This window comes from Brassica napus, chromosome A8 (assembly GCF_020379485.1).
Source record: "Brassica napus cultivar Da-Ae chromosome A8, Da-Ae, whole genome shotgun sequence".
NCBI lineage: Eukaryota > Viridiplantae > Streptophyta > Magnoliopsida > Brassicales > Brassicaceae > Brassica > Brassica napus.
Genome location: NC_063441.1, coordinates 13,987,330 through 14,011,981, shown reverse-complemented (window position 1 = coordinate 14,011,981; position 24,652 = coordinate 13,987,330). Strand labels below are relative to the sequence as shown.

Sequence of the window (24,652 nt, the reverse complement as noted above, 5' to 3'; positions counted from 1 at the left end):
TGCGTTTCCCACTAAAACCGCAAAAATAAGTTTTTTCCGCTAAAACCGCGAAAATAAGTTTTCCCGCCAAAACCGCAAAAAACGTGTTTTCCCGCCAAACCGCAAAAACGCATTTTTCCGCCAAAACCGTAAAAACTCGTTTTCCCGCAAAACCATGTTTCCCGCAAAAACACATTTTCCCGCCAAAACCACCAAATGCAATTTCCCACCAAAACTGAAAAACCAGTTTTCCCGCAAAAACGCGTTTTCCGCCAAAACCGCAAAACCGCGTTTTCCCACCAAAACCACAAAAAAACGCATTTTTCCGCCAAAACCGCAAAACGCAATTTTCTGCCAAAACTATAAAAATCAGTTTTCCCGCAAAAACGTGTTTTCCCACCAAAACCACAAATATGCGTTTTCCCGCCAAAACCGCAAAAACGCATTTTCCGCCAAAACCGCAAAAACGCAATTTTCCGCAAAAACGCAATTTCCCGCAAAAATGCGTTTTCCGCAAAAACACATTTTCCTCTAAAATCACAAAATGCGCTTTCCCACCAAAACTGCAAAAACTCGTTTTCTCACAAAAACTTGGTTTTCTGCCTAAATCGCAAAAACTTGTTTTCCACAAAAACCACAAAACGTGTTTTCCCGCCGAAACTGCAAAAATTCATTTTTCCGTAAAAATGCGTTTTTCCGCCAAAACCACAAAAAACGTTTTTTTATTTCGATCAATTTGGTCTTAACTTAAAAATAATTCATTATAAAGATGTTGGGTTGATTTTGTCTCGTGTGTGATTTTGAAATCTTTTTGTCATAAGCTGATAACATAACATATTAATAAAATTACTAATTGGTTTCTAACTAATGTTAATCTTCTGAACTTATCTTATAACATTCGATATGGATTAACGGTTCTACTGGGTTACATCTGGTTTAAAAGGTTTTGTTATAAGCTGGATTCGATTGAACAAAAATGGAGTCAATAACAAAAGAAACATGCAGCTCGGTCGGATTAAAAAGAGATTTGGTTCAGTTGTTTTTAAATTGGATATTAGATTATGATCCGCAATTAGAAAGCACGGTTTGTTTTCTCGTTTATTAATGATCTAAAATTGATTAAAAACTATCATTATTTTTTTATTTCAGATCTTAACAAATGAGTTTTTATATTTTTATCATTTGGTTTTTTTTGTAAATATAGTATTTGTTGGAAATAAATTTAAAAATGATTTGTGCGCTTAGTAGTATAGATATTTTTGTATTAAAAATAATGTGTTATATTATTGAAAAATAGTAACAATATGAATTATCAATTTTAAATTAAAAGAGTTTCTTTGATATATATTTTATTATAGTTCTAACTATCTATCTACACTTTTTTTTTTATCTTTGTTCGATTTAGAAGCTACTATTATTTTTAACGTTCTTATAATCAGTATCTTTCTTTTTATCATTTTGATAAAAATTTGTATGAATTTACAACTTTTAATTAGAAAATAAATAATTTAATCTTTTTTTTTCTATTATACTATTTGAGTTTAAGCAATGTTTTCATATCTGACTCAGATCCGTAATCGAACCAGTAAGCAGTGGCGTCTTGTATATAGTTCGGTTCAAATTTAATAAAAAAAAATTGTTAACTAAAAATTTGATAAAACTCGATAAAACCCTGCTATTATCAGTTGGAGATAGTTTTTATAGAAAATGATTTGAATCTAAGAAAATTTAAAAGAAACAAACACGTGACTTCGAATAAATGAAACTGATTTCTTAAAAAGTGATATATAATGTGGTCGAACTTAATACAATCTCGATGGTTTGTAATCATATTGTTGTAGTACATTGTTATATTGCAATTTTGAATAATTATTTTTTAGAGAATAAACATGTGCAACTAAAACTGTTTTTCTATTGATTTATCTATAATAAAAATATCGTTTATGTATAATGAGCTTTCGAAAAGATATAGTTCTTAATGAATTTTATGTGTATAATAAAGTATGGCCACTAAAAATTTGATTTTATGAACTATTTAAGAATAAATTTCATTTGTGCATATTAAAATGTTTTCTCAATATTGATAGATTTTCAAATTTGAGCATTCAATTAATGAATAATTTTGGTTATTGTAATTCAAAACCATGATTTGTTTTGGTTGCATTTGTAAATACAGGTTCAAAATCAAAATGACTGAAATATCATTAGTTTGAATTAAAATTCATTTGGAAAAGTATGAGTCTTTTAGGTATAATTGAAGTTTTCATGAAAAGAAAAGCATGAATAATCTTGTTTTAGTATAAACTGATTACGCTTAGATCTCGCTAGCTAATTAGTTTGAAAAAGTTAGGTCCTTGACACCTTTATCGATTTCACAGCTGGATTCTCATGTTCTTCTTCCTTCTTCGTCTTCCAAGCTTTTTCGGGAGCTTCTTGGTTTTGATCTGCTGTTTATAACTCTCTCTCTCCCCTAGTTCTTGTGAGTTCTTCCTTCACTCAGCTTCAGTGAAAAACCAAAACTTTCGAGCTGATGTCTCTCAGATGCAAGATCTATTATAGTAACTATTCAGTTGTAACATCAAGTTCGTGTCTTTTGAACTCCTTTCTCTGTTCTGTTCTATCCTGCAGATTCGTGATCAAGATGCTGAGGAGATATTGAATGGAGTAGATGTTGAGTTTGTGGCAACTTAATTTTAGAGTCCTTCGGTCTTTTCTAGAGGAAATGAAACTATTAAGATTTGCTGGTGTAGTTTTCATTTTTATCTTAGCCTTCCAATTCGTGAACATACATTACTATGGTGGTGATATATTATCTTTATCTTCTCAAGATGAGTTTCCTGTATCGATACATGGAAGCACAGAGCCAATACGGCCGTTGTCTGGTCCTGAGAGACTGAATGTTAGTGGTTCGGTATCAGCTGAGGTATCTGAAGGGGAAAGAACCGGTTTAGGAGAAGACTATGTGATTAGCTCTGATGCAAATGTTAGTGTTCAGTCTCATGATGCAAAGGATAAGGAAACTCTGGACTTGCTGCTAGAGACAAGAAGCAGCATGAATGGGAGTGATGCTGACATTGTTAATGAAAATAATAGAAATGTGGAGATTCTGGAATCTGATGATTTTGTAGAGGATGCAAAAGATAAGGATGCTCTGGACTCGCTGTTAGAGACAAGAAGCAGCAGCTCCAACGGGAGTTATGGGGATGTTGTGGAAGATGCTGAGATTGTTAATGAAAATAATAGGAATGTGGAGACTCTGGAGACTAGATCTGATGATAATCTTTCCCCAGAGGTGAAAAGAGTAATGAATGTTTCGAATTCTGGGGTGGTTTCTATCTCTGAGATGATGAGTTTATTGCATCAAAGCCGCACTACTCATGTCTCACTGGTATGTGGTTTACTTTTGGTTTCTACTACTACTACTCACCTTTGTATCTTATTATATTTATTATTTTCAGAAAATGAAACGGCCTTCTGCAGTTGATCAGGAGCTGCTGTATGCAAGAACCCAAATTGAGAACTCACCAAAGGTGGAGAACGACCCTTTACTGCACGGTCCTTTGTATTGGAATCTTTCCATGTTCAAAAGGTAAGTCATAGTGTTATGCATTTGAACGGCATGTATGTTTTCATAGTGTTAACTTTCTCCTGTAACTAGACATAGATTTGGTTTCTACTTCCAAAAAAGATAGGAACCTTTGTATACTATCTATCATAAGTCTACACATTCGTTTTGCATTCGGCGAAATGGCTATGAGTTGTGTTTAGCTCGGTTTTCATGTCTCTATATTTTCGTTTGCAGGAGCTATGAGCTAATGGAGTCCAAGCTCAAAGTATATGTCTACAGGGAAGGCAAAAGACCTGTATTTCATAAGCCAGTTCTGAAAGGGATATATGCATCCGAAGGATGGTTTATGAGACAGCTCAAAGCCAGCAAAACATTCGTCACGAAAAACCCGCGTAAAGCTCACCTGTTCTACCTTCCTTTCAGCTCCAAAATGTTGGAAGAATCTCTCTATGTCCCTGGTTCTCACAGCGACAAGAATCTCGTTAAGTTCCTGAAGAACTATTTGGACATGATCTCCTCCAAATATCACTTCTGGAATAAAACTGGAGGATCAGATCATTTTTTAGTTGCTTGTCATGACTGGGTAAGTCTTTTGTAGTTCTACTTATTGAGATGAAACCCCCTTTTGATCCCACTTCTTTGTCTTTCAGGCTCCTTCCGAGACAAGGCAGTACATGGCCAACTGCATCAGAGCATTATGCAACTCTGACGTGTCAGAAGGTTTTGTGTTTGGCAAAGATGTAGCACTTCCCGAGACAACTATTCTTGTTCCCAGGAGACCGCTTAGGGCTCTAGGAGGTAAACCCATTTCACAAAGGCACATACTTGCCTTCTTTGCAGGTGGGATGCACGGCTACCTTAGACCTCTCTTATTACAAACCTGGGGAGGTAACAGAGATCCAGACATGAAGATATTCAGTGAGATACCCAAGTCCAAAGGGAAAAATAAGAGTTACATGGAGTTCATGAAGAGCAGCAAGTATTGCATTTGCCCAAAAGGGCATGAAGTCAATAGCCCTAGGGTCGTGGAGGCATTGTTCTATGAGTGTGTCCCTGTTATCATATCTGATAACTTCGTGCCTCCTTTCTTTGAAGTCATAAACTGGGAGTCTTTTGCAGTGTTTGTGTTGGAGAAAGACATTCCTGATTTGAAGAACATATTAGTGTCGATAAGTGAGGAAAGATATAGAGAGATGCAGATGAGGGTGAAGATGGTGCAGAAGCATTTCCTTTGGCATTCTAAACCTGAGAGATTTGATATATTTCATATGATACTTCATTCTATTTGGTACAACAGAGTTTTTCAAACTTGAAACCACATATAATATACTAGGATTGAAATATGTAGAGCATGCATATGATCAGCAGAGAGATTCATTTATACAAAAATAAGACTGTACTTGCAAGTTTTGCAATTACAACCACAACATTTGAGTGTTCCCTAAGCAACAAACAAGTTTAGGAAAACGTCTAAGTCTTCTTGTATGCTTCACGTTTTGTGAATTATCCTTTTCATTACGCTGTATCATTCAGACAGTAATGTTTATCATAGTTTGCAATTGTAAAAACATGTTGTATCTTGATGTTTTGATTAGCAGAGATTCATTTATACATAACTTACAAGATTCTAAATACAACCACATCATTTGAGTGTTTCCGAATCAACAAACAAGTTTATGAAAACGTCTGACTCAGTTCTGGTATGTTCCATCTTTTATGAATTATCAATTTCATAACATTTTATCAGTAATGTTTACAATAGTTTGGAATATCATAATTAATCAGTATTTAAAATAAATCATTTATCATTAAATGTTTTGATTTATCTTCATCGTAGATGCCAAACAAACAAGATGCCAAACAAACATACAATCATAATCTACATGTGGCCGTTTGAAAGAGATCGATCTTTAGGTCCCAAATATTGTGAAATAAGCTTGAAAAATCTTTGGTTTTGATTCATCTTTTAAAAAAGAACGTTCACATAATTGGCTTATGGAAGTCGACAAAAAACATTGCTTTGGACATAACATAATATTAATGGCATACTTTTCAGTGGCTTAAAAAGATATGTATGGCTACTAGCTACTTGTTAATTGTTCATGTGTTTTAATGGAATCTCTTTTTGTGTATATTGTGTCCTACGTTAAAGCCAGAATCCCGTTTTGGTTTCATACAAAAATAAGATAAAAATTTGAGGACCAAATAGATAGATAGGTATTGCTTGTAACCATCATCAGCGAAATTATTTCAAAATAGGACCACATAACGTTTGCTATAGTATACGTGTATATAGATATTATTATTTTCTTAATTGTTTTGTAAGATATACATTCAGTGTATTGATCACCAAGATACATACGTACAACAATGTAAGATCATTAAAGATTACTAAAACATAAATATATGTTCGTATGCTTTCAATTTCCGATAAGGACTGCATTATGGGTTTGGGGTTAAGCCAGTGTGATAAACGAGTAATCTTAGGATTACAAATCTTTAAACTCTAAGGTAATTAAGCTCGTAGTGGCTATATGATATCAACGTAAAAAAAGTTAAGAAATCAATAATAATAATAATAAGCTCGTCTTAGTGGCTTCTTTGTTAGCATTCTGTTAGAGCTTTCGAGTTTCTACATGTATATGAAATGTAGAGGTTGGGGATAAGTTTTTGTAATTGAATTATGAGCTAAAATGTAGTGGACAGCTTGGGAATTCTAACCGAGAATCGGGTTTCTCATTCGACTTGCCAAACTCGTTAACTGTGTGCAGTGGCCGAGCCACATAGAACAAGATGGGAGCCACTGAACCCAACAAAATTGAAAAATTTAGTGCAAGTTATTAAACCTCAAGCTATATGCCCCCACTCAAAATATTTTAGTTTAATATTGATGATCCCAACAAATATATTTTCTGCTTCCGCCACTGAATGTGTGTGCTGTCTTACAATGCATCTTGATTTCATAACTAATGCATGCCAAATTAGGAGAATAATCGAGAGTGAGGTTGAGTTTAGGAGTTGGGTGATCTTTAAAATGAAGGTTAAAGAGTAGTTTGCTCCAACAAAGAACCTCAAATATATTTTGAATATGTTTGTATATTACATTTTAAATTTTAACATGTGTAATGATTTAACTATAAGCACTAAATTCTTATAAATAAATATAAATTAAAAATGCAAACATAGTATTTATAACTCATATATAGATATTTTGTTTTCATCAAATAAAATTTCCCAATTTCTTAAAAGAAAGTGTATCAAGTAGAGAAAATAATTACGAAATATTTAAATTATGTATACATAATATTTTTCATATAATTAATATTAAAATTTTTATTTAATTTTTAAAAAAATTATGTATTTTATGTATCAATAGTAATATATATTAATATAGATTAAAGTAATACAAAATTAATATTAATATAATTATATGTAAGTTACATAATTATAAAGACCAAAATAAATAAAAAATTTGAGGTTTTGAATAGTGAATCTTACAACTCCATAAATTTGAGGTTTTGAAAACTTGTTGGAGGAACTAAAACCTCAAGAGTTTGAGGCTCCGTTAGAATTTCACTCTTCTTCTTTTATCAAAATAATAATATTTAAATAAGAGAGTTTTTAAAAAACATTAAAAAAATCAGTGCCAATATTTTTCATTTTTGAAATATTTTCAAATAGGTTTCCCAACCTTTTTAAGTGAATTTTGTTTCCCAAAAACTCTTAATATCAATATTTCTAAAATATCTATAGCCGTAAAAACCACTTAAGTTTCTTGTATGTTATTGTTTAATTAATTATTTATTTATTTTATTTCATAAAGACTTTCATTTATATTGATAATTTTTTGTTATACAAAAGTATCATTTTAGAATTTAAAATGTAATTTATACATATTTTAAGTTTCATATTGATTATAAAATGCATTGATTTAATATATAATAATATTTGTTTCAATATTATTATTAAATATATATAATTAATAAAATATAAATATATTTCTATTATTTTTTTAATTTATGTGAAATTTATCAAATTAAATAAAAAGATGTATCTCTCAATTAAATGAACCAGTAAATGATAACAAGTGGAGTTTGAGCTTCTTAAAAAAATGGATAGAGAACCTCTTTTTAATCTCTCACTTACTTTTAAATAATTTGTTATTATATTTATTTAGAGAAACTCTTCTAGACATGTTCTTGGATTCCCATGTTCTTAGGGTGGTGTTACATTATGAAAAGACCATAGAGATGACGTCTTCCTAACTATGTATAATGTTACAAAAATAAAAATTATTTTAACCTTATTTATTATAGACGTCTTCTCTATGCTCTTAATGTTTAACTCCCAATTAAGGATAACTTAAAATATAATGTACACACAAAAAAAATTATATATATAATGTACACATTAGTTACTAGTTATAACCTAATGAAAAACAAAAGAAACACGTTATAGACTTACAGTAAGAGACAAAAAATAACCATCTCACAAGCCACAACATCTAGACAATTTGTATATTGTTCAATTCGGTATACCTATTTGACAAATGCAATTAGAACATATACGTCAATTTCCTTGTAACAAGTTAAATAAGTTATTATACAAATTCCTTGTAACATGTTAAATAAGTTATTATACAACGTAAAATATGTGAATTCAAATTGACTATTTAGTTATATATAGTACTATTTTTGTTAACCTTTATATTTTATTATTCCTATTTATTTTCAGTGATGTAAATGATATGTCATTTATATATTTACCACTATATATCTATATATATATATATATATATTGTTAAATTAAATGTTTTACATTATTAGAAACCCAATAAAATCCCAATTAAACGTATACCTATATCAAAAGGTGTTAAAAAAAGAAAATTGTCCATTCATATCTAGAAAATGATTAAGCATGCAAAGGTAATTTAAAATTAACTAAGAAGCTTAGGTAACAAAGAGAACCTCACTTGCTAATAATTATTATTAACGGTTGAAAACATGAATTGATTTATAAAGTTTACTAAAAGTTTACTACTAGCGGATTGTGTTGGGTTTAGTGAGCAGATGAAGCTAGTTGTTGTAATACATAGATTCGGAAAAATTTATTCGAATCGAGCTTGTAACTAGAACTAGTTTCTGGTTATACGGATTGATTTTAATATATATTCATATTTTTTAAATAAAAAATTAATTAAACTTAAGGAGAACTTTTGATCAGAAAAAAACTTAAGGAGAACAAAATGTAGTCAGTTTAATATTAGTTTGCCATTTCTAAAATTTTATGTCCAGATTAACCCTAGCTAGTTTTTACTTTTACTACTGATATTGTACTCTTTTTCTTGTGTCGACGAGTGATACTGTACTTTAACTCTGAATGAGTGAGAGTTTATCATAATAAATACATTATAATATAGTTGCCGGGTGCAATAATGGAATCACGTGAGACCACGGTTGGTCGTGGTTGAACCACGTGTTACGTGGAGCGTAAATCGTAATCAAAAAGGGGTCCAAAAGTTGTCGATAACACTACCAGTCCAGTGCAACACATCAAGACAGCTGCATTATCTTTTCCGTACGGCCTTTTTTCTTCTTCAAAATATGTCGACTTCTTCATCCTCTCACTCTTTTATTCTATAGTCCTTTTTATTAGTATTATTCATAAGTAGATTGTTGCATTTATTAAATTCATTCAATGTTTTGGGCTGTAGTAAACCTGGTTCCAGCTCATTGAAATTTCAGAGGCTGCAAGGAAAACAAAAAAAAATAAACAAAATTTTATGTGGATTGACGAAGATGAAAAAATAGTACATAAAGGACAAAGACATAACCAGAAAGGCAGAAACAAACGTTTTAATCCTTATCAAAATGTTGTTAGCCTAATGATGTCCTTAGTTCAAGTTATTAGAATATTATTTTCTAATTTATAATATTTAAAAGCTAACTCTGGATCCGGAAGAGATTATGGTTAAGTTCGGAATTTTCACAATGATGTATTTTTTTTAATCACAATGATTATGGTTAAGTTCGGAATTTTTTTAACAAAAAACCTGAAGCTTGTTGTTATTTATCTAATCTATATTGCAATGATGTATTTTTTTAATTGAAATTTTAATCATCCAGATAAATGGAGATTCAGATTCGATTATAAGCCCAGAGTTGAACAAAAAATTTCAATTCTAAATATTATAACCTTAGTTTCGTACCTACTAAATCTGACACATTTCACTAGACCGTTTTTATTATTCTTAAGAATCAGTCGTCATTCTCAATCATTGATTATGACCATAGAAAAGTGAAGTTTTCCTCATTGTCATAGATATCAGGAGTTCCTATGCCGTCTCCGAAATAGCTAGCTACTGATGAGCGCGTCGAAGCTATAATCGTCATTGTCTACGAAGTGCTAAAGAAACAAGAGAATAAGGTTACCCTTACGGAAAAGCTTCGCCTTATCGCCACCAGACTTGAATTTAACGCCACACACTAATTTACTAGGGAAGACTCTAACGACCTGCACAGAGAAGCCAACCAAGTATCATTACCAAGAGCAAATCAAATGACCATAGCCGACACTGGAATGTGAGCTTGACTCAAATTTGAAACCGCCACGACCAAAAGAATCGCGACGCTAGTGCTGTCTTTGAGAACCGAAGAAACAGAAGCCTATGACTCGCAACTGCTAACCACATGTGTCGATGGGCTAAACAACATAAGAGAACCCCAAGAGTCAAACTTTTGAGAATATAAAGTTGTCGCCAATTCTGGGAAGTCTCGAGCAGTGACAAGAAAAGGAATCTAACATGAAGAGAGTTACGTAGCTGCCATCAAGGGCCATAGATGACCGCATGATGAGACAGCTCGAGTAGCTATCATGCACTATCACACACTGTGAACAAAATTAGATATCAACTCTAACTGCATATCAAACCCTCGATGCACCTCTGATAAGAACACACGACCAGAGCTCACTTGATTTAACCGAAAGGAAGACGAGCCTCATGACACTGAGAGGACCGTGAATCCAGATTGACGAACCCATACACCATCTCCGAGAAAATTGCAGAATCTCAACAGAAACAAATCGAACATATATTCCATCAAACCCTAAACTCGAGCACCAAGACCATGTTCTAAATAGAGAAAGTGATGAAATTGATTCAGTTTTAAGCCCTAAGACCCAACTCCCACCAACGAAATGACACTGCATCTCTTTGCTGAAACTTGAGAGCAAGTTAACCACCATCAGCATTATATCGCCTCTCGAGCGGAGAACTAACCGAAGGGTGCATCCTGAACCAGAGGTCACAACAAAGTGAATATGAGGAGAAGCCAAGCGGGAGCAAAAAAAGGTAGAAAGGGTAGAAAAAATCATGTGGCGCCGACATGTACCGGTCGGTTGCCGGAGATGAAGTTCAAGGCAATAAGATTTGAGAGGTTAGGGAAAGAAGAAAGAACCGATTTCGAATGAGCAAAGGATGTTTTTTATTGCATAATAAAAATAATTTGCATTCTGTGGGTTTTATATTTACATTAGTCTTCAGCCGACATACAATATATATGTAATTTAGTGCTTCAAATTAAACTTAGTCTAGCCGAAATGTTATTCACATTTTAAAATAAGATAATTCTCATGATATGGGGGTGATTGGTTGGGTTGTAAGTGTAGAAAATTTACTTTATCATTTTGTCTGTAGGATTTTTAATTTGGCTTTAAGTGATGTAGCTTTAAAATTTCGTACAGCTAAAAAAAAGAGCTTTAGAAAATAAGATGTTTACAACTATTTTTTGTGTGTTTTTGCTGTACCTTTAATTTTTTGGTTGTACCTTTAAAAACCAAGATAAAACATGATTGGTAATATTTAAGGTTGTAGATGAAAATTAAAGCTAAAGTCATTTCTTATAACCCAACCAATCACCCCTAGATCAATCACGTAGGTTTTTAGTTCTCTATTGTCATAGTGTTTTGAAACGGACTCAACGGTTCAAAAAGACGTGATTTAATGCATAGTATTTATTATTTATTAGCTAGAAAGTTATTACGTCCTAGGGTTTCCGACTTGACTAATACATTTATATTTTTTAATGTAAACTACTTTTGGAGTAAGGAAATGATATGACACAAATATTTTTGACACAAATTCTTTCTACTTATGAGAGTTCAATTAATTCAACAGACTGGTGACTACGTACTCTACCACAGATTCGAATCGGGACCTGCACGTAGCAAATCGTACAAAGTCAAAACAGTTACGATATTAATTTCATATCGTTAATTCTTCATCTTCTTTATGTTTAATAAATAAAAAAATTAAAAACCAAATCTAGTTGCGGAACAAAAAAATCTATGATCTAAGTCGTCACATCATGTTTAAAAAGCAAAAGTAAAAATTAGAAAAACAGTATCTCGTGTTCCGCGTTGTAAATAAAAAGATAACAAACTTTTAAAAAATAAAATCGTAGTTACAGTACATCCACCAACCTTTCTCGTAGGTAAGCTACAACTTTATGTGTCCCTGGCTCTCTTTCGACCATGTATATAAGTTGATAATACTACGAGGAACCATTGAGAGATTTGGAAACATCTGAGAAGACGAGACTAGAAATTTCATCAAACAATGATACAAACAAGAACTATCTTTTCAAACTCTTACTACACCCCAAACAATGTCGCACTACTTTTGACTTAGAAACTTCTCATTATAATATTCTTTCTTTTTACAACAACACAAATCTAAAATCACATTTCAAGATTCACAATGGTGGATTCATCAATTGGTTCCGACAAGAAGAAGAAGGGTAATAAGCAGCCTGTGTACCGTGGAGTCCGCATGAGGACTTGGGGCAAATGGGTGTCCGAGATTCGTGAGCCACGTAAGAAATCAAGAATCTGGCTCGGGACTTTTCCCACGGCGGAGATGGCCATGCGTGCTCACGACGTGGCGGCTTTGAGCATCAAGGGAACGTCTGCCATTCTCAACTTCCCTGAGCTCTCTGATGTTCTCCCTCGACCCGCTTCTCTCAGCCCTCGTGACGTCAGAGCTGCGGCGACCAAAGCGGCTCTCATGGAGTTCGATACGACGGCGTTTTGTCACGAGAGTGAGACGAGCGAAACGGAGGCGTCAGATAAAAGGTCAGAGAGTGAGGGTAACGAAACCGCGTCGCTTAGTATAAGGTCGGATAGTGAGACTAGCGAAACGGCGTCGTTCTCTGTGACGAGCATTGACGAGGAAAGTTCAGTCTCGGACAATTTGGAAAAGATCGTAGAGTTGCCAAGTCTAGGAACAAGTCTAAACGAGTCTAACGAGTTCGTGTTTTTTGACTCGTTGGAGGATTTGGTGTACATGCCACCATGGTTACATAGTGGTATGGAAGATGATTTTACGTATAACAATGATTCTCCATTGAACTTAGTTTTCGAAGAAAGCTTTTCTTGGAGTCAATTTCCCTGATTTTTTTTGTAATTTTTTTTTGTTGTTTTCCCGTATTTGCTTGCTCTTTCTTTTCTTTCTTTCTTGGTTTAGTTTTCATGGGATTCTCTCTGTTTCTTTTTGCTTTGCACGAGATATCTCCAAGATGATGCTGTGGAATTGACAACTTTTTGTTATTCTCCTTGTCTAGTCGGTGAAATGAAAGTTGATGAAATGTGTAAGTGTGTACGTTATTGGGTTCAGAAGAAATAATAACAGTAGTGTTAGTGTGTGTTTTTCCGACCTTCTAATTTTTCATAATCTTGCAAGATCTAACAATATTTTATTTTTAAAGAATGGTATGTAGTGTTAACGAATGAATGAGGTTTCACATCGATAATTAACTAATATATAAATAAATATGGTTAATTTACTTATTATTAATTGGTATCAAATCATTATGTGAATATTGTTCTCACAATTGCTCACATTAAATGTAAGAGTGAGTATTAATAAATGAATGGAATTTTACATTAGCAGTTAGAAAAATAATTAAGTAACTAGATGTTGATCCGCGCGGTAGATGCTATTTTCAATTTTATATGTATATATATATTTATTTATTTTAGATACTTAGTGGTATACATTTAATTTAGTTATATATTTAAATGTTTATATAAATATTTCAAATATAATAATTTATAATTGACATGTTGTAAATAATCAATTGCTTAAAACTATCACAAGTATTTGCTGCTTCTTATTATATATTCATCTTATTTTATTTGAATTTAGTTATTAAACAAATTTAATATGTGCATGAAAAAATATATTTAAAATTATTTTGTATTTAATTTAAGTTAAATTTTTACCCACCCTTTAAAATTTTATCTTGTTTTAGTAATATTTTTACGTTTATTCATTTTACATAATATATTATTGTATATACAAAATCTAAGATATGATAATTTTTTATACATGTATTGTAGTCTGTAATCATATTATATTTTTAACATAAATATTTTATATTTATGAAAATAAATTTATAAATCTATCAATTTAATATAATTTTATCATATGTAGTTGAATATAATAATTGTATTTTAATATGATTGATAAAAGTATGACAATTTTTTTTTTTATAAACTATAACTGTATATATATTAATGCATAATAATATTTCATTGCAATTTAAAAATTAGTGAAAATATTTACATAAAAAAATTTGAAAATTAATATATTGTTAAAATATTTAGATCAACATAATAATTTTCTTTTAATATGATTAACTTTGATTATATAATTGATAAAATAGGATGGAATATTTATTTTTCATTTTATAAACGATAACTGAATATATTAATGTATAATAATATTTTAAAATTAATCATAAAATTAGTGAAAATATTTACATATAAGATCTTGTTAAAATCTTTTTAAACAGGTTTTTCAAAAAATTTAATATATATATTATGATTAAAGTAGTTCAAAGATTCTATATATTATTGGTTTTATTAATATTCATTTAGTTAAAAAATTTAATGGTCATCCAACTTAAAAATCACACATGAACCGAGGTTGTGACTTATATTTTAATAAAATAAATATATTAAATATATGTATAATTTGTTTATTACCCATGCTTTTACATTGAAGTCATTCCAATTGGTAACATGTTGAGTTAGAGGAGAATTAAAGACAAAAGTTATAATTCGATGTAATTCGCAGTAAAATTATGGATAAAACTAATTATAGATTCATGTAATGAGTTTCCTACAAAACATATAAGTTTATATTCACAAAATTACTGATTGGTAATATGTTTTTATATAAATTCATTTTAAAATTATGAAAACAATAATAATCATATTTGTTATAAATTTAATTAAATAAATTACAAAACAAAATATATTATATTAAGTAATTTAATTAAGGAAGTATGATTTGTGTTACTCTAACAAAAGATATACCTATATATTTATGTAATTTAATGTAGGCAATGTTTTTGTTACCAAATAGAATTAGCAATTAAAATTATATGAATAATTTTGTTTAAGTAATTTAAATGGAAATAATAGTTTATAAACATCTTTGACTAATGAGTAAATGCAAGGTATATATGTTCTTTAAAAATATTTTATGAATTGACAAAATCTAGACTTGAGACGATCATGGATGTATTAAATTACTAAAATTGTTAAAAAAGTAAAAGTAGCGTAGGATCACGAACATAAAACCGTAAATAATAACTCAACTTCTAATACATTGAATTTTGTATAATGTTGAGTTAACAATTGAATTATCAATTAGTTATATATGAATAATTCAAAATTTCAACTCAAGGATAAAAAATATAACTCAAAATTTTTAAACTAATTTACAATTGGTAACATCTTGAGTTGTGTTCTTAGCTCAAACTTGATCGATTGTAATTTATGTCCCCGATCAAAATAAGTCTTGAATTGTACATGTGGCCCCAGCTGTGTAACGTCGTGCGATTTGATGTTTGACATACCCCACGACACAACAATTCAAATTTTGACATTTAATTAGTTATAAGAAAATGTAGCGATTATTAGAATAAAACAACTGATGTATAAGTATTGCATTATTTAAAGTTTATACTCCTCCCTCTGTATTATTTTAAGAAGTGTTTAAAGTTTTTACGCAAATACTAAGAAAATAAAAACTTTTATGTAATTGGTTTGGTTACATAAAATAACATTAAATAAAACTAATTCATCCAATAAGAAAAAGATGCTGTATTTTATAACTGGTCAAAATTTTTAAATAACATTAAATTTCACCTAAAATTGTGAGAACGTCAATTATTTTGAAACAAAATCTAAATCTTTAACACCATTTAAACTCTAATTTTATTCTATTCTATTTGGGTTTACAGTTTATTGATTAGGATTTAGGGTTAATATTTAGGGGTTCAGATGGGATTATGATAAGGTTTAGTATATATGAGTTAAAATTAGGGTAATGTTTATTATTAGGGTATGTGGATGAGGTTATAATCCTATACTATTTCAGATATATGGAATAGAACACTTAGTGTATATGTATATGGTCAACAAACGTGTGACGTAGATGAATCGTTCTTCTTTTTTTTTAGATATTTTTTATTGGGTAATGGTAAATGGAAAGGGTATAACAAGATTAATTAAGGTTTATATTTGAGTTTATGGTTTCTAGTTGGGTTTAGGGTTTATTGATTAGGATTTAGAGTTAATATTTAGGGGTTGGGATGAGATTGTGATAAGGTTTAGTATATATGGGTTAGAATTAGGGTAATTTTTATTATTAGGATATGTGGATGAGATTATAATTCTATACTATTTCAGCGATGTTGAATATAACATTCAGTGTATATGTATATGGTCAATAAATATGTGACGTGGATGACTAGTTCTTTTTTTTGAAATAATTTTTATCGGATAGTGACAAAGGAAAAAGTATAACCGGATTAATTAAGGTGTAAATGTTAGTTTTTTTATTATGTCAAAATCATTGTTATTTACTTAATTTATATCCCATAATTGGCTATTCAGAAAATAAATCCTACAAATAATACATACCTAAATTGTACACAAAATGCAACTTTTTGTTGAAGATTGGGACTTGGGTACTAAATTAAGCTTAAATCAAATAAAATTTACATAATGGGTTAATTAATTAAGCTATCATCAACGAAACACCATTTTTGTTGCATTTGTGTTTATATAATTATATGTAATTTCTCCCTAAAATATTTATCATATTAAACAAATTAAATATTTGATTTCATGTTTATAAATGATTTCATGATTTCACGCAAACGATATATGCAGGCCCGGCTCAAGATATTAGTGGGTCCTGGGCAAAAAAAAAAAGTTTAGATTTTTTTTACATGTATATATTGACAATTTCAAAATTTTGGACTCCTATCCTTAATTATTTTTAAAAAATTTGGATCCTTCTTTCATATTATTTTTGTTAAAAAGTGTTTGGGCCCTGGAGCCCATGCCCTCTTGCTCCATGCCCTAAGCCGGCCCTGGATATACGGAAACAACTTTTTCATCATTATGTTTATTAATTAACATTTTCTAGTTGTAATAAATGGTGTGGTTTCATTTATGAAAATATCATATTGCAACATGCAATCGCCAACGCTTGTGGAAAACAACCGAGACACATATCCTATAGTCTATAACCTTTTTATTGTTTGACAATGTATAAGGACGATTCTATGATATTAGTGACAGACACGTTTAATAAATGTCGTTTACCGAATATAATAATACTATAATCCCCTAAAACAATATAAAACTTTCGAAAAGAACCATTATGATGTAAGAGTCGAGTAGAATAACATTTAGTCATTACCTAGGGCCAGTAACGTTATTGCGCTTTAGAGCACACTAAAAGCACGTACATACAGAGCCGGTCCTGAGATTTCAAAGATCTTATTCAAACTAAAAATACCACTATTTTTAAAAAAAATTATCATCAAACTAATTATTTTTAAAATAAATAATCTAATTAGTTTAATAGATTAATTTTTTTTACTTATACTATGTTGATTATATAACACGGTTTGAATTTTTGAATACATAACAAGTTCAAAATAATATAGCTATCGTAATAGAAAAATTAAAATTTTTAGAATATAAACTTAAATTGACATAAAGGTAATAGTCTATTTATTTTAATTATAATATTATAGAAATAATTAAATAATTTATAATTATTTCTATAACTAATTAATTTTGAAATATACATTTACTAGATATTAATATATACATAAATAATAGAAAAATCATAGGAGTTAAGTCATGTCATGTGTAATCTCTGGCTTTGAATGATCAATATAATTTTCTAATGAAAAAAGGTAAAGCTCGCAAGAAACTGATTTGATCAATGTTCATCGCTAAATTTATTTTGTATATATATATATATATTTTTTTTTTGAAAAAGATTTTATTTTATATTGTACAGAGATTGATTGATTAATAAGTTGATTTCTGTTACGAAAGGAACGCGGATCAATACGAAGAAAACAAAAAAAAATCTTAAAAGCAAAAATGTATTAAAGCAAATACTAGTTTAGGGTTTTATATTTTTATGGGAATAAATAAATTTACAATCCATTAGTTCATATTTATATTAGTTTCAAAATTCAATTTTCTTTTTTTTCATACTAGTGCACATAGATTTAAAACACTTCCAGAACTAACAGTTACCAATGGTTTACATTTACCATTAGTGAATTTACAAAGGAAACAAAAAAGATCAATTCATTATGGTAAACAAAAGGAAGAAAAAGACAGAAATAAATTCAATTTTTTTCCAATAATACCACAATAGTTGTCGTGTCCCCAGTTACATTTCAATGGTACTATTTTGTTTCATTTTGTGTCCTTTTGAAAAGTTAAGATCGCATCATTGGTCGATGATAGTACTGATAGGGGATTAAATACCCACCGTCTAAGTAGATTAAGCATTTTAAGTGTGCTTTTAAGATTTTAATTATGTTGGACCCAACTACGTTTGTTGTTTGAAAGATATTGTTGGTCATGCAGTGGGTTTTCTGAATATTAGTCGGATCCTTTTCGCTAGAGGCTAAGAAATCAAAAGAAAAAGAACCATTTGCATTGATGCAATTGAAGAGGGAATTCGAACCTCTATATTTTTTTCTTCCAGTTGAGTGATTGGATTGCTAATTTTCTTCATTAAAATTCATATATGTTGCATTGAATTTGTATCTTCATTGTGTTGTATCTCTAATCTTTTGGTTTTATTCTCTCATTCTTATACTGAGGTAATATAATTTATCTGATTATCTCATGTATGAACATTGCGTCTTATAGATAGATTATATACAATTTTTTATTTAGCATGTGTTTACCATGACAAAACTTTGTTTTTCCAAAATATAAATTCCAGTTTGATATAGAATAAAATAATTTACATATATGAATGAGGGCTATATTTGACTACTCCAATCAGGGTTTACATCATTGTAATACTGATTTTATCCTTAAATGCACCGTCCAAAACAACCTAAATGCATGCAAGTCATGGCTATTGAGTATTTTTTTGACAAATGGGGAAGAGCATATGTGAAAATTAAAAAGAAGAAGGCCACTTACAAGTCTACATCACAATTCACAAATGGTGAAATCAAATAAGGGGTAACGGCACATTCTACTTTAGTTTATGATCCATTCAATTCACAAGTGGGTGGGTGGGGTTCTCTAGTTGGGTTATGATCGTCGCACAAGATCTCCTCGCATGAATTGTTGCATTTCAATTTTAATTTCCGCCAACACTTCTTATAGTAAATTCCATTTACTTTATGTTTCTATTCATTGATAGCGAAATCATAACAAGAGGGTTTACCGTATTTTACCTGTTGTGTCGGTGTTGTTTTTATTTTTTCTTTTGGGTATCACTTTATTTAATTAAATATTGAGATCCACATGTAGAGTTCGGTGAATCTTAAAACGCTGCTGGAGTAGTGTATGTAAACTATATGAGGAGTTCATAATGATTCTTTTTCTGTTACGTCCTGATAATCTAGATTTCATCAAAGACTGGCTCTAAGATATTTAGGATTGTAGACAATTTATAAATAATTTATGTTAATAATTTAGAAATTTTGTTTTTATGTATGTTATTTAAAAAAAAATTAAAATCATAAGTCTATGTTTCACTTGCTTATATCCAAAATTAACTTTTTCAATAGTGTCGTGTTAGTAGTCCGAAACCAGAGAAATGTGGTATTTCAATATTTACATACCTCCTCAAATAACTTTACTCTTCAAAACTGTGCTATATTATATCAAGGCATGATATCCTCGCACCAGTACTCTCTCTTCAAATTATTATCATTTCATCCTAAACAAGTTCGGTTATCTCACAATAATACTCCCTCCGTATTTTAATCCATTTTTTTAATATAAATCGTTTTAACATTATACACGTAGATTAAGAAAATCACTAATTTTTTATATTTTCTAAACAAAAATATCATTAATTATTTATTTAACCACAAATCAACTAATAATAAAATAGAAGGTATATCATCATTGGTCATATAACATTAAGTGTTAATAAATTTTACACAAAAAACCAAAAACGTCATATAATTTGGAACATAAAAATTTCTCTAAAATGACTTATATTAAAAACGGAGAGAGTACTAATTAAGGGAGGATGGGAATATTTTATTACTATTATTTTAATTTACTTTACAATATATGCATGTTCTAAAACTCAATCGGAGGCCAATTTTGGGGCGATAAAACGATGATGCTCCCCCATGATTATAGCTTATTCGGTTAAAAAATCAGGAATTTTTGTTTTATTCAGTTAAAAATTGATATTTGAATCATAAATTTAGCATGCTTCATTGCTAAGAACAAAGAATTAAGTAGAACAGAACAAATCAGATTTTTTACAAAAATGAAAAACAGAACAAATCAGTCAAAAATGATGAATTATGCTGAAAAAAATAATGCGGCTGTAAATCTAAAGTTGCAGACGAATATATCAAAGAACAAATAGAGAAATTTATTATTTTGTCCGTCATTAAAGAAAATATGTAAAAAAAAATACAAACTTATAGAATTTCACTTAGAGCTGGGTTGCGGGTCAAATCCGTCTGCTTGACTCGCCAATCCGTGAGTTGACTAATTTTTTGGACTAAAAAAATTTGACCCGCTTGTTATGCTATGGATTAGTTTTTCTATAATACTTTACCAAAATTGTTTATCATGGATTGTTGACTGTTGAGTCTCTTGGATAGTTTGTTTAGTATGGATAAAACAAATTTATTTTGTAAACAAAAATCACATATGATTTACAAAAGAGATGAAATATGATTTACCATTTTGGATAAATCATGTTAAATTAAATAAAAAGTTGATGAATATCATTTTGGATAAATAACGTTATATTAAATAAAAGAAATTACAATAATAGTGAAAATATTGTCAACAGTTTTCACCTGGCTGGTATGATAGTATGTTTTATATTGGTAAAAAAACAAAAGTATGACTGTTTATCCTATATAGTTTTGTATAGTAATACGGAAAATTAGCCAAAGTCATATTTCATTAGAAACATTATTAATTTGGTATTTAATAAACAAATCTTTAACATTACTTTTTTTCTATTATCTCTCAATAATACAAATATAAAAATTTACCATTTAGATAAACTGCAAATATAGTTAATTAAAAATCACCTAAAACTAGTTGTAAACAAAGTCCTTCCTTGTAGGGGAACTCCGCTAGATCTAAGCCACTACTTTCTTTCTAGATGTTTTTTCATTGTGAATTATGCAGCTTTTCGGATTTTTTTATTGCTTTGAATTCCTCCCATTTAATTCTCTTGATTGTATCTGTTCCTAACCGTTGTTTTGATATTCACCATAGTACGACGCTTTGCGAAACCTTATCTGATGAATCAGTGAAGTCGTCAATGAACGACTTCATAAATACGACGGTTGAGTAAGGACCCTACAGACGTCCGAAAAATGTTTTTACCACTCCCTTGACTGGAGCTAGATCCCGAGTCTCCCTTATGTTGCACTTGTGGATAGAAAACCACATTTTTTTTTGGTTTTGTATTTGAGATTTTTTTTGTACCATGAAATTGACTTTTTATATTTTCTTCTCTACTAGTGGTTTGATAACTGGATGATTCAGTTACCATGTATTTACTCGTTAGTGTATTTATGTTATATTTGTAAAATATTTAATTTATTTTTACTTATTTTTTTCTTAATATTTCACTGAGTTGGTATCTTTTTAAATAAAAATTTATCCTCCGATTTATTTTTATTTACTAATAAGTTATAGTTATTTTGAATGCCAAATGTGAAAATTTCAAACTTGATAAAAATTTATTGTACACACATAATAAAAAAAACCTTGGTCCGCCCCTGATTCACTTTTGTTACATTTGATAATTTTTTAATTCATTTGCTAACACGAAATTTCACTTTCTATATTCTTCTCACTGTAATAATTGCTAGGAATTTAAGGTTTTTGCATGATGATTAAGAAAATATAATTTTTAAACAATTTGGTTTGGTTACGTAAAAATAAGCAGTTCTCTCAAATATTATTTTTAAGTTTTTATCACAAAAATAGTTTTAAAAAAATGACCAAAATAATATTTTTTTAATTTAGTTCTAAACAATACTAACTCTAGGAAAAATTAAGAAAAAAAATATTAAAAAATAGTAAACAAATAGTAAAAAATAGTAAAAAAATCAAAATATGATAAAGATAGTAACTCAAATACACTAAATCAGTAAATATACGGCTGGATCATGCACCTCACAATTGTAACTTGTTATTTAGTTAAACAGTACATTACATTATTTCGACAAACACTTTTTCAAATGCTAAAATATATCTCTTAACTTGCCTTACAGGTTACCGTTATACAAATGTATAGCTAGATATCGCTAATTAGATGTGAAAACAATTCATAATCGAACAATGAAGTTAACGGGGATAGTAAATGAATTTTGCATTTAACTTTTTTCGACAATCCAAATTTGCCTAACAAATTTTAGAAAGTACATACTAAAAAGTTAATGAGCGGCAAATACACCCACACCTTCATTACTAATAAGCTAGTGATAATTAACACACAACAAAAAATAAATCTCCGAAGTAATTATAATAAATACACTTCAAATAACATTCTAATTAAGTCATGATTGGATCTTTAAAAAGACTATATTATCCCAATTGGTGAAGGTGGTTTCAGAACCAGAAGAATGGCCAGCATTTGCAAATTATTTAAAAGACATCAAGACTCTGAAAGAGAGTTTTTTTGATCAGAGATCATCTATGTACCAAGAACGCAAAATTCAAAGGCGGATAGTCTAGCACGAAGTGTCAGGAAACAACCGTCTTTCGTCGTTCATATGGATCAAGATCTCCCGGTGTGGTTCACATAGTCAATATGAGTCTGTTTTTTTGTCACTACATTATCCCAAAAGAAACTGAAACCATATTCTCCTCTACAATGACGAATCATAGAAATGTCTCATTTTTTTTTCCTTTGTCTTCTTGTTTCTTATAGCCATCTATTCTTCGGATCTTCCATCAGCCTCCAAGTATATATGATTCATCTCGATGATTACATGTTCCTCTCTTTCGTAGTCAAGACTTGCCATGGAGACAAAAACCAAGATTCATGCGATTACATGTTCCTCTCTTTCGTAGTCAAGACTTGCCATGGAGACAAAAACCAAGATTCATGCGCCTAGCTCCGCGGGTGTTAGTTTTTTATTTTAATAGATAAGATAGATATAGATGTTTATATTTAGACACATATTAAATTTTAATTTAAAATATATGATTTTTTTGTTTCACAATTCTAATAATTTTAGTTGGGAAATACCCTAGGATAACACTAAAAAAGTTTTTGTCACAAATATAGACTATAAGAGCATCTGCATCAGTGAATTCCAAGGGGAATTCACACAGTTTTCGAAAAAAAAAAATATTAAAATAAACAAAAGCAATGAACCTGCCTCTTGGGAGTTCACTGCACTGAACCCGGATCATCACTGTAGCGCAGGCCCCACGACACGTGGCGGCCCGCGATTGGTCCGATGAATAAATTTTTTTTTTTTAAATAAAAATCAAACAGAAAAAAAATAATAATAAAAAAATACTTTGTGAACCCCTTCCATGGGGTTCACTAATGCTGATGCTCTAAGTATCAAAATGACTAAAATGTTTCATTAAAGAAGTAAGTATACACTTATACCCCTAGGGTTAACTAATCTAAATATTAGGGGTTAGAGTTAACGGGTAGGGATTTGAGATTGAGATTTAAAATTTTATAAAATAAAAAATAAATATTAAAAATTTGAAAATAAAAGTTTTAAAAATAGTTTCAAAAAACATTTTCGAATTACAAAAAAAAATTTGAAAAAAATAAACAAAAATTCAATAAAAATGTATAAAAAATTGATAAAAAAGTTCAAATTTGAAAACATATAATCTAAAACTATTTTAAAAAATTATTTTTTTAGTTTTTTTTTTATTTTTTAATATATATAGGGTATTACGGTCTTTTTACCTATTAAATGAAACATTTTGGTATCAAATAAAACATTTTGGTTATTTTCCTTCTTTTTTTTTGAACGTCTGATTAATTATGCTATTACAATGATGAGAACATTACATAGACGATTTTACAACCGACAATTCTACCACCTTACACGCCTGACTGCATCACTCCGAGCCGTCCTATGAGATCCATGTTCGATGGTACGCCCTGCACCAAGCTGAAGATCTCTTGTAACCTATTTCTCAATAATCTGCATAATTTAGTATTTTCTGGGGTTTGAACCCCAGACCTCCGGGTGTAGAAGCATTAATGAACCGTTAGTCAAACCACTGGACCAAGGGGCTTCCACTTAGGAGAATTGTCCATTTTAGTTTACTGATATTTTAATAATTGTAATAATTAATTTTTGAAATTTGTAATTTATTATTATTAATTAATAGAAATGACGAAAGCATGAAATATGTATTTTTATATGATTATCTTCTAAAACAGATGAAGTATTTTTTTAATAATATATGTTTATTGCCCTCTCAATCTAATTTGAATTGATGGCTAAACCGGAAATGTCGAAATCAAATTGCACCGAACCGAACCAAACGAAACTA

General features: G+C 30.0%; 2 protein-coding genes and 1 long non-coding RNA gene across 3 annotated transcripts; 2 read left to right on the top strand and 1 right to left on the bottom strand.

The window, feature by feature from the left end:
* Positions 1-2,329: 2,329 nt before the first annotated feature.
* On the top strand, positions 2,330-4,962 carry LOC106361120 (probable glycosyltransferase At5g03795). The gene is made up of 5 exons (XM_013800823.3): positions 2,330-2,458; positions 2,608-3,367; positions 3,438-3,568; positions 3,782-4,130; positions 4,198-4,962. Exons 2-5 carry the CDS (start codon positions 2,648-2,650, stop codon positions 4,858-4,860), a joined length of 1,863 nt encoding a protein of 620 aa, XP_013656277.2. The 5' UTR covers positions 2,330-2,458; positions 2,608-2,647; the 3' UTR covers positions 4,861-4,962.
* A 3,953-nt stretch (positions 4,963-8,915) lies between these two features.
* LOC125577397 lies at positions 8,916-10,513 on the bottom strand. Its single transcript, XR_007315829.1, has 2 exons — positions 9,979-10,513; positions 8,916-9,294 (listed from the first exon to the last, which is right to left on the bottom strand). It is a non-coding gene; the product is annotated as an uncharacterized LOC125577397 (long non-coding RNA).
* Positions 10,514-11,753: 1,240 nt separating this feature from the next.
* Positions 11,754-13,252, top strand: LOC111200352 (ethylene-responsive transcription factor ERF043-like). Its single transcript, XM_022691206.2, has one exon. The coding sequence runs from the start codon at positions 12,306-12,308 to the stop codon at positions 12,996-12,998; it is 693 nt and encodes a 230-aa protein (XP_022546927.2). The 5' UTR covers positions 11,754-12,305; the 3' UTR covers positions 12,999-13,252.
* Positions 13,253-24,652: the final 11,400 nt, after the last annotated feature.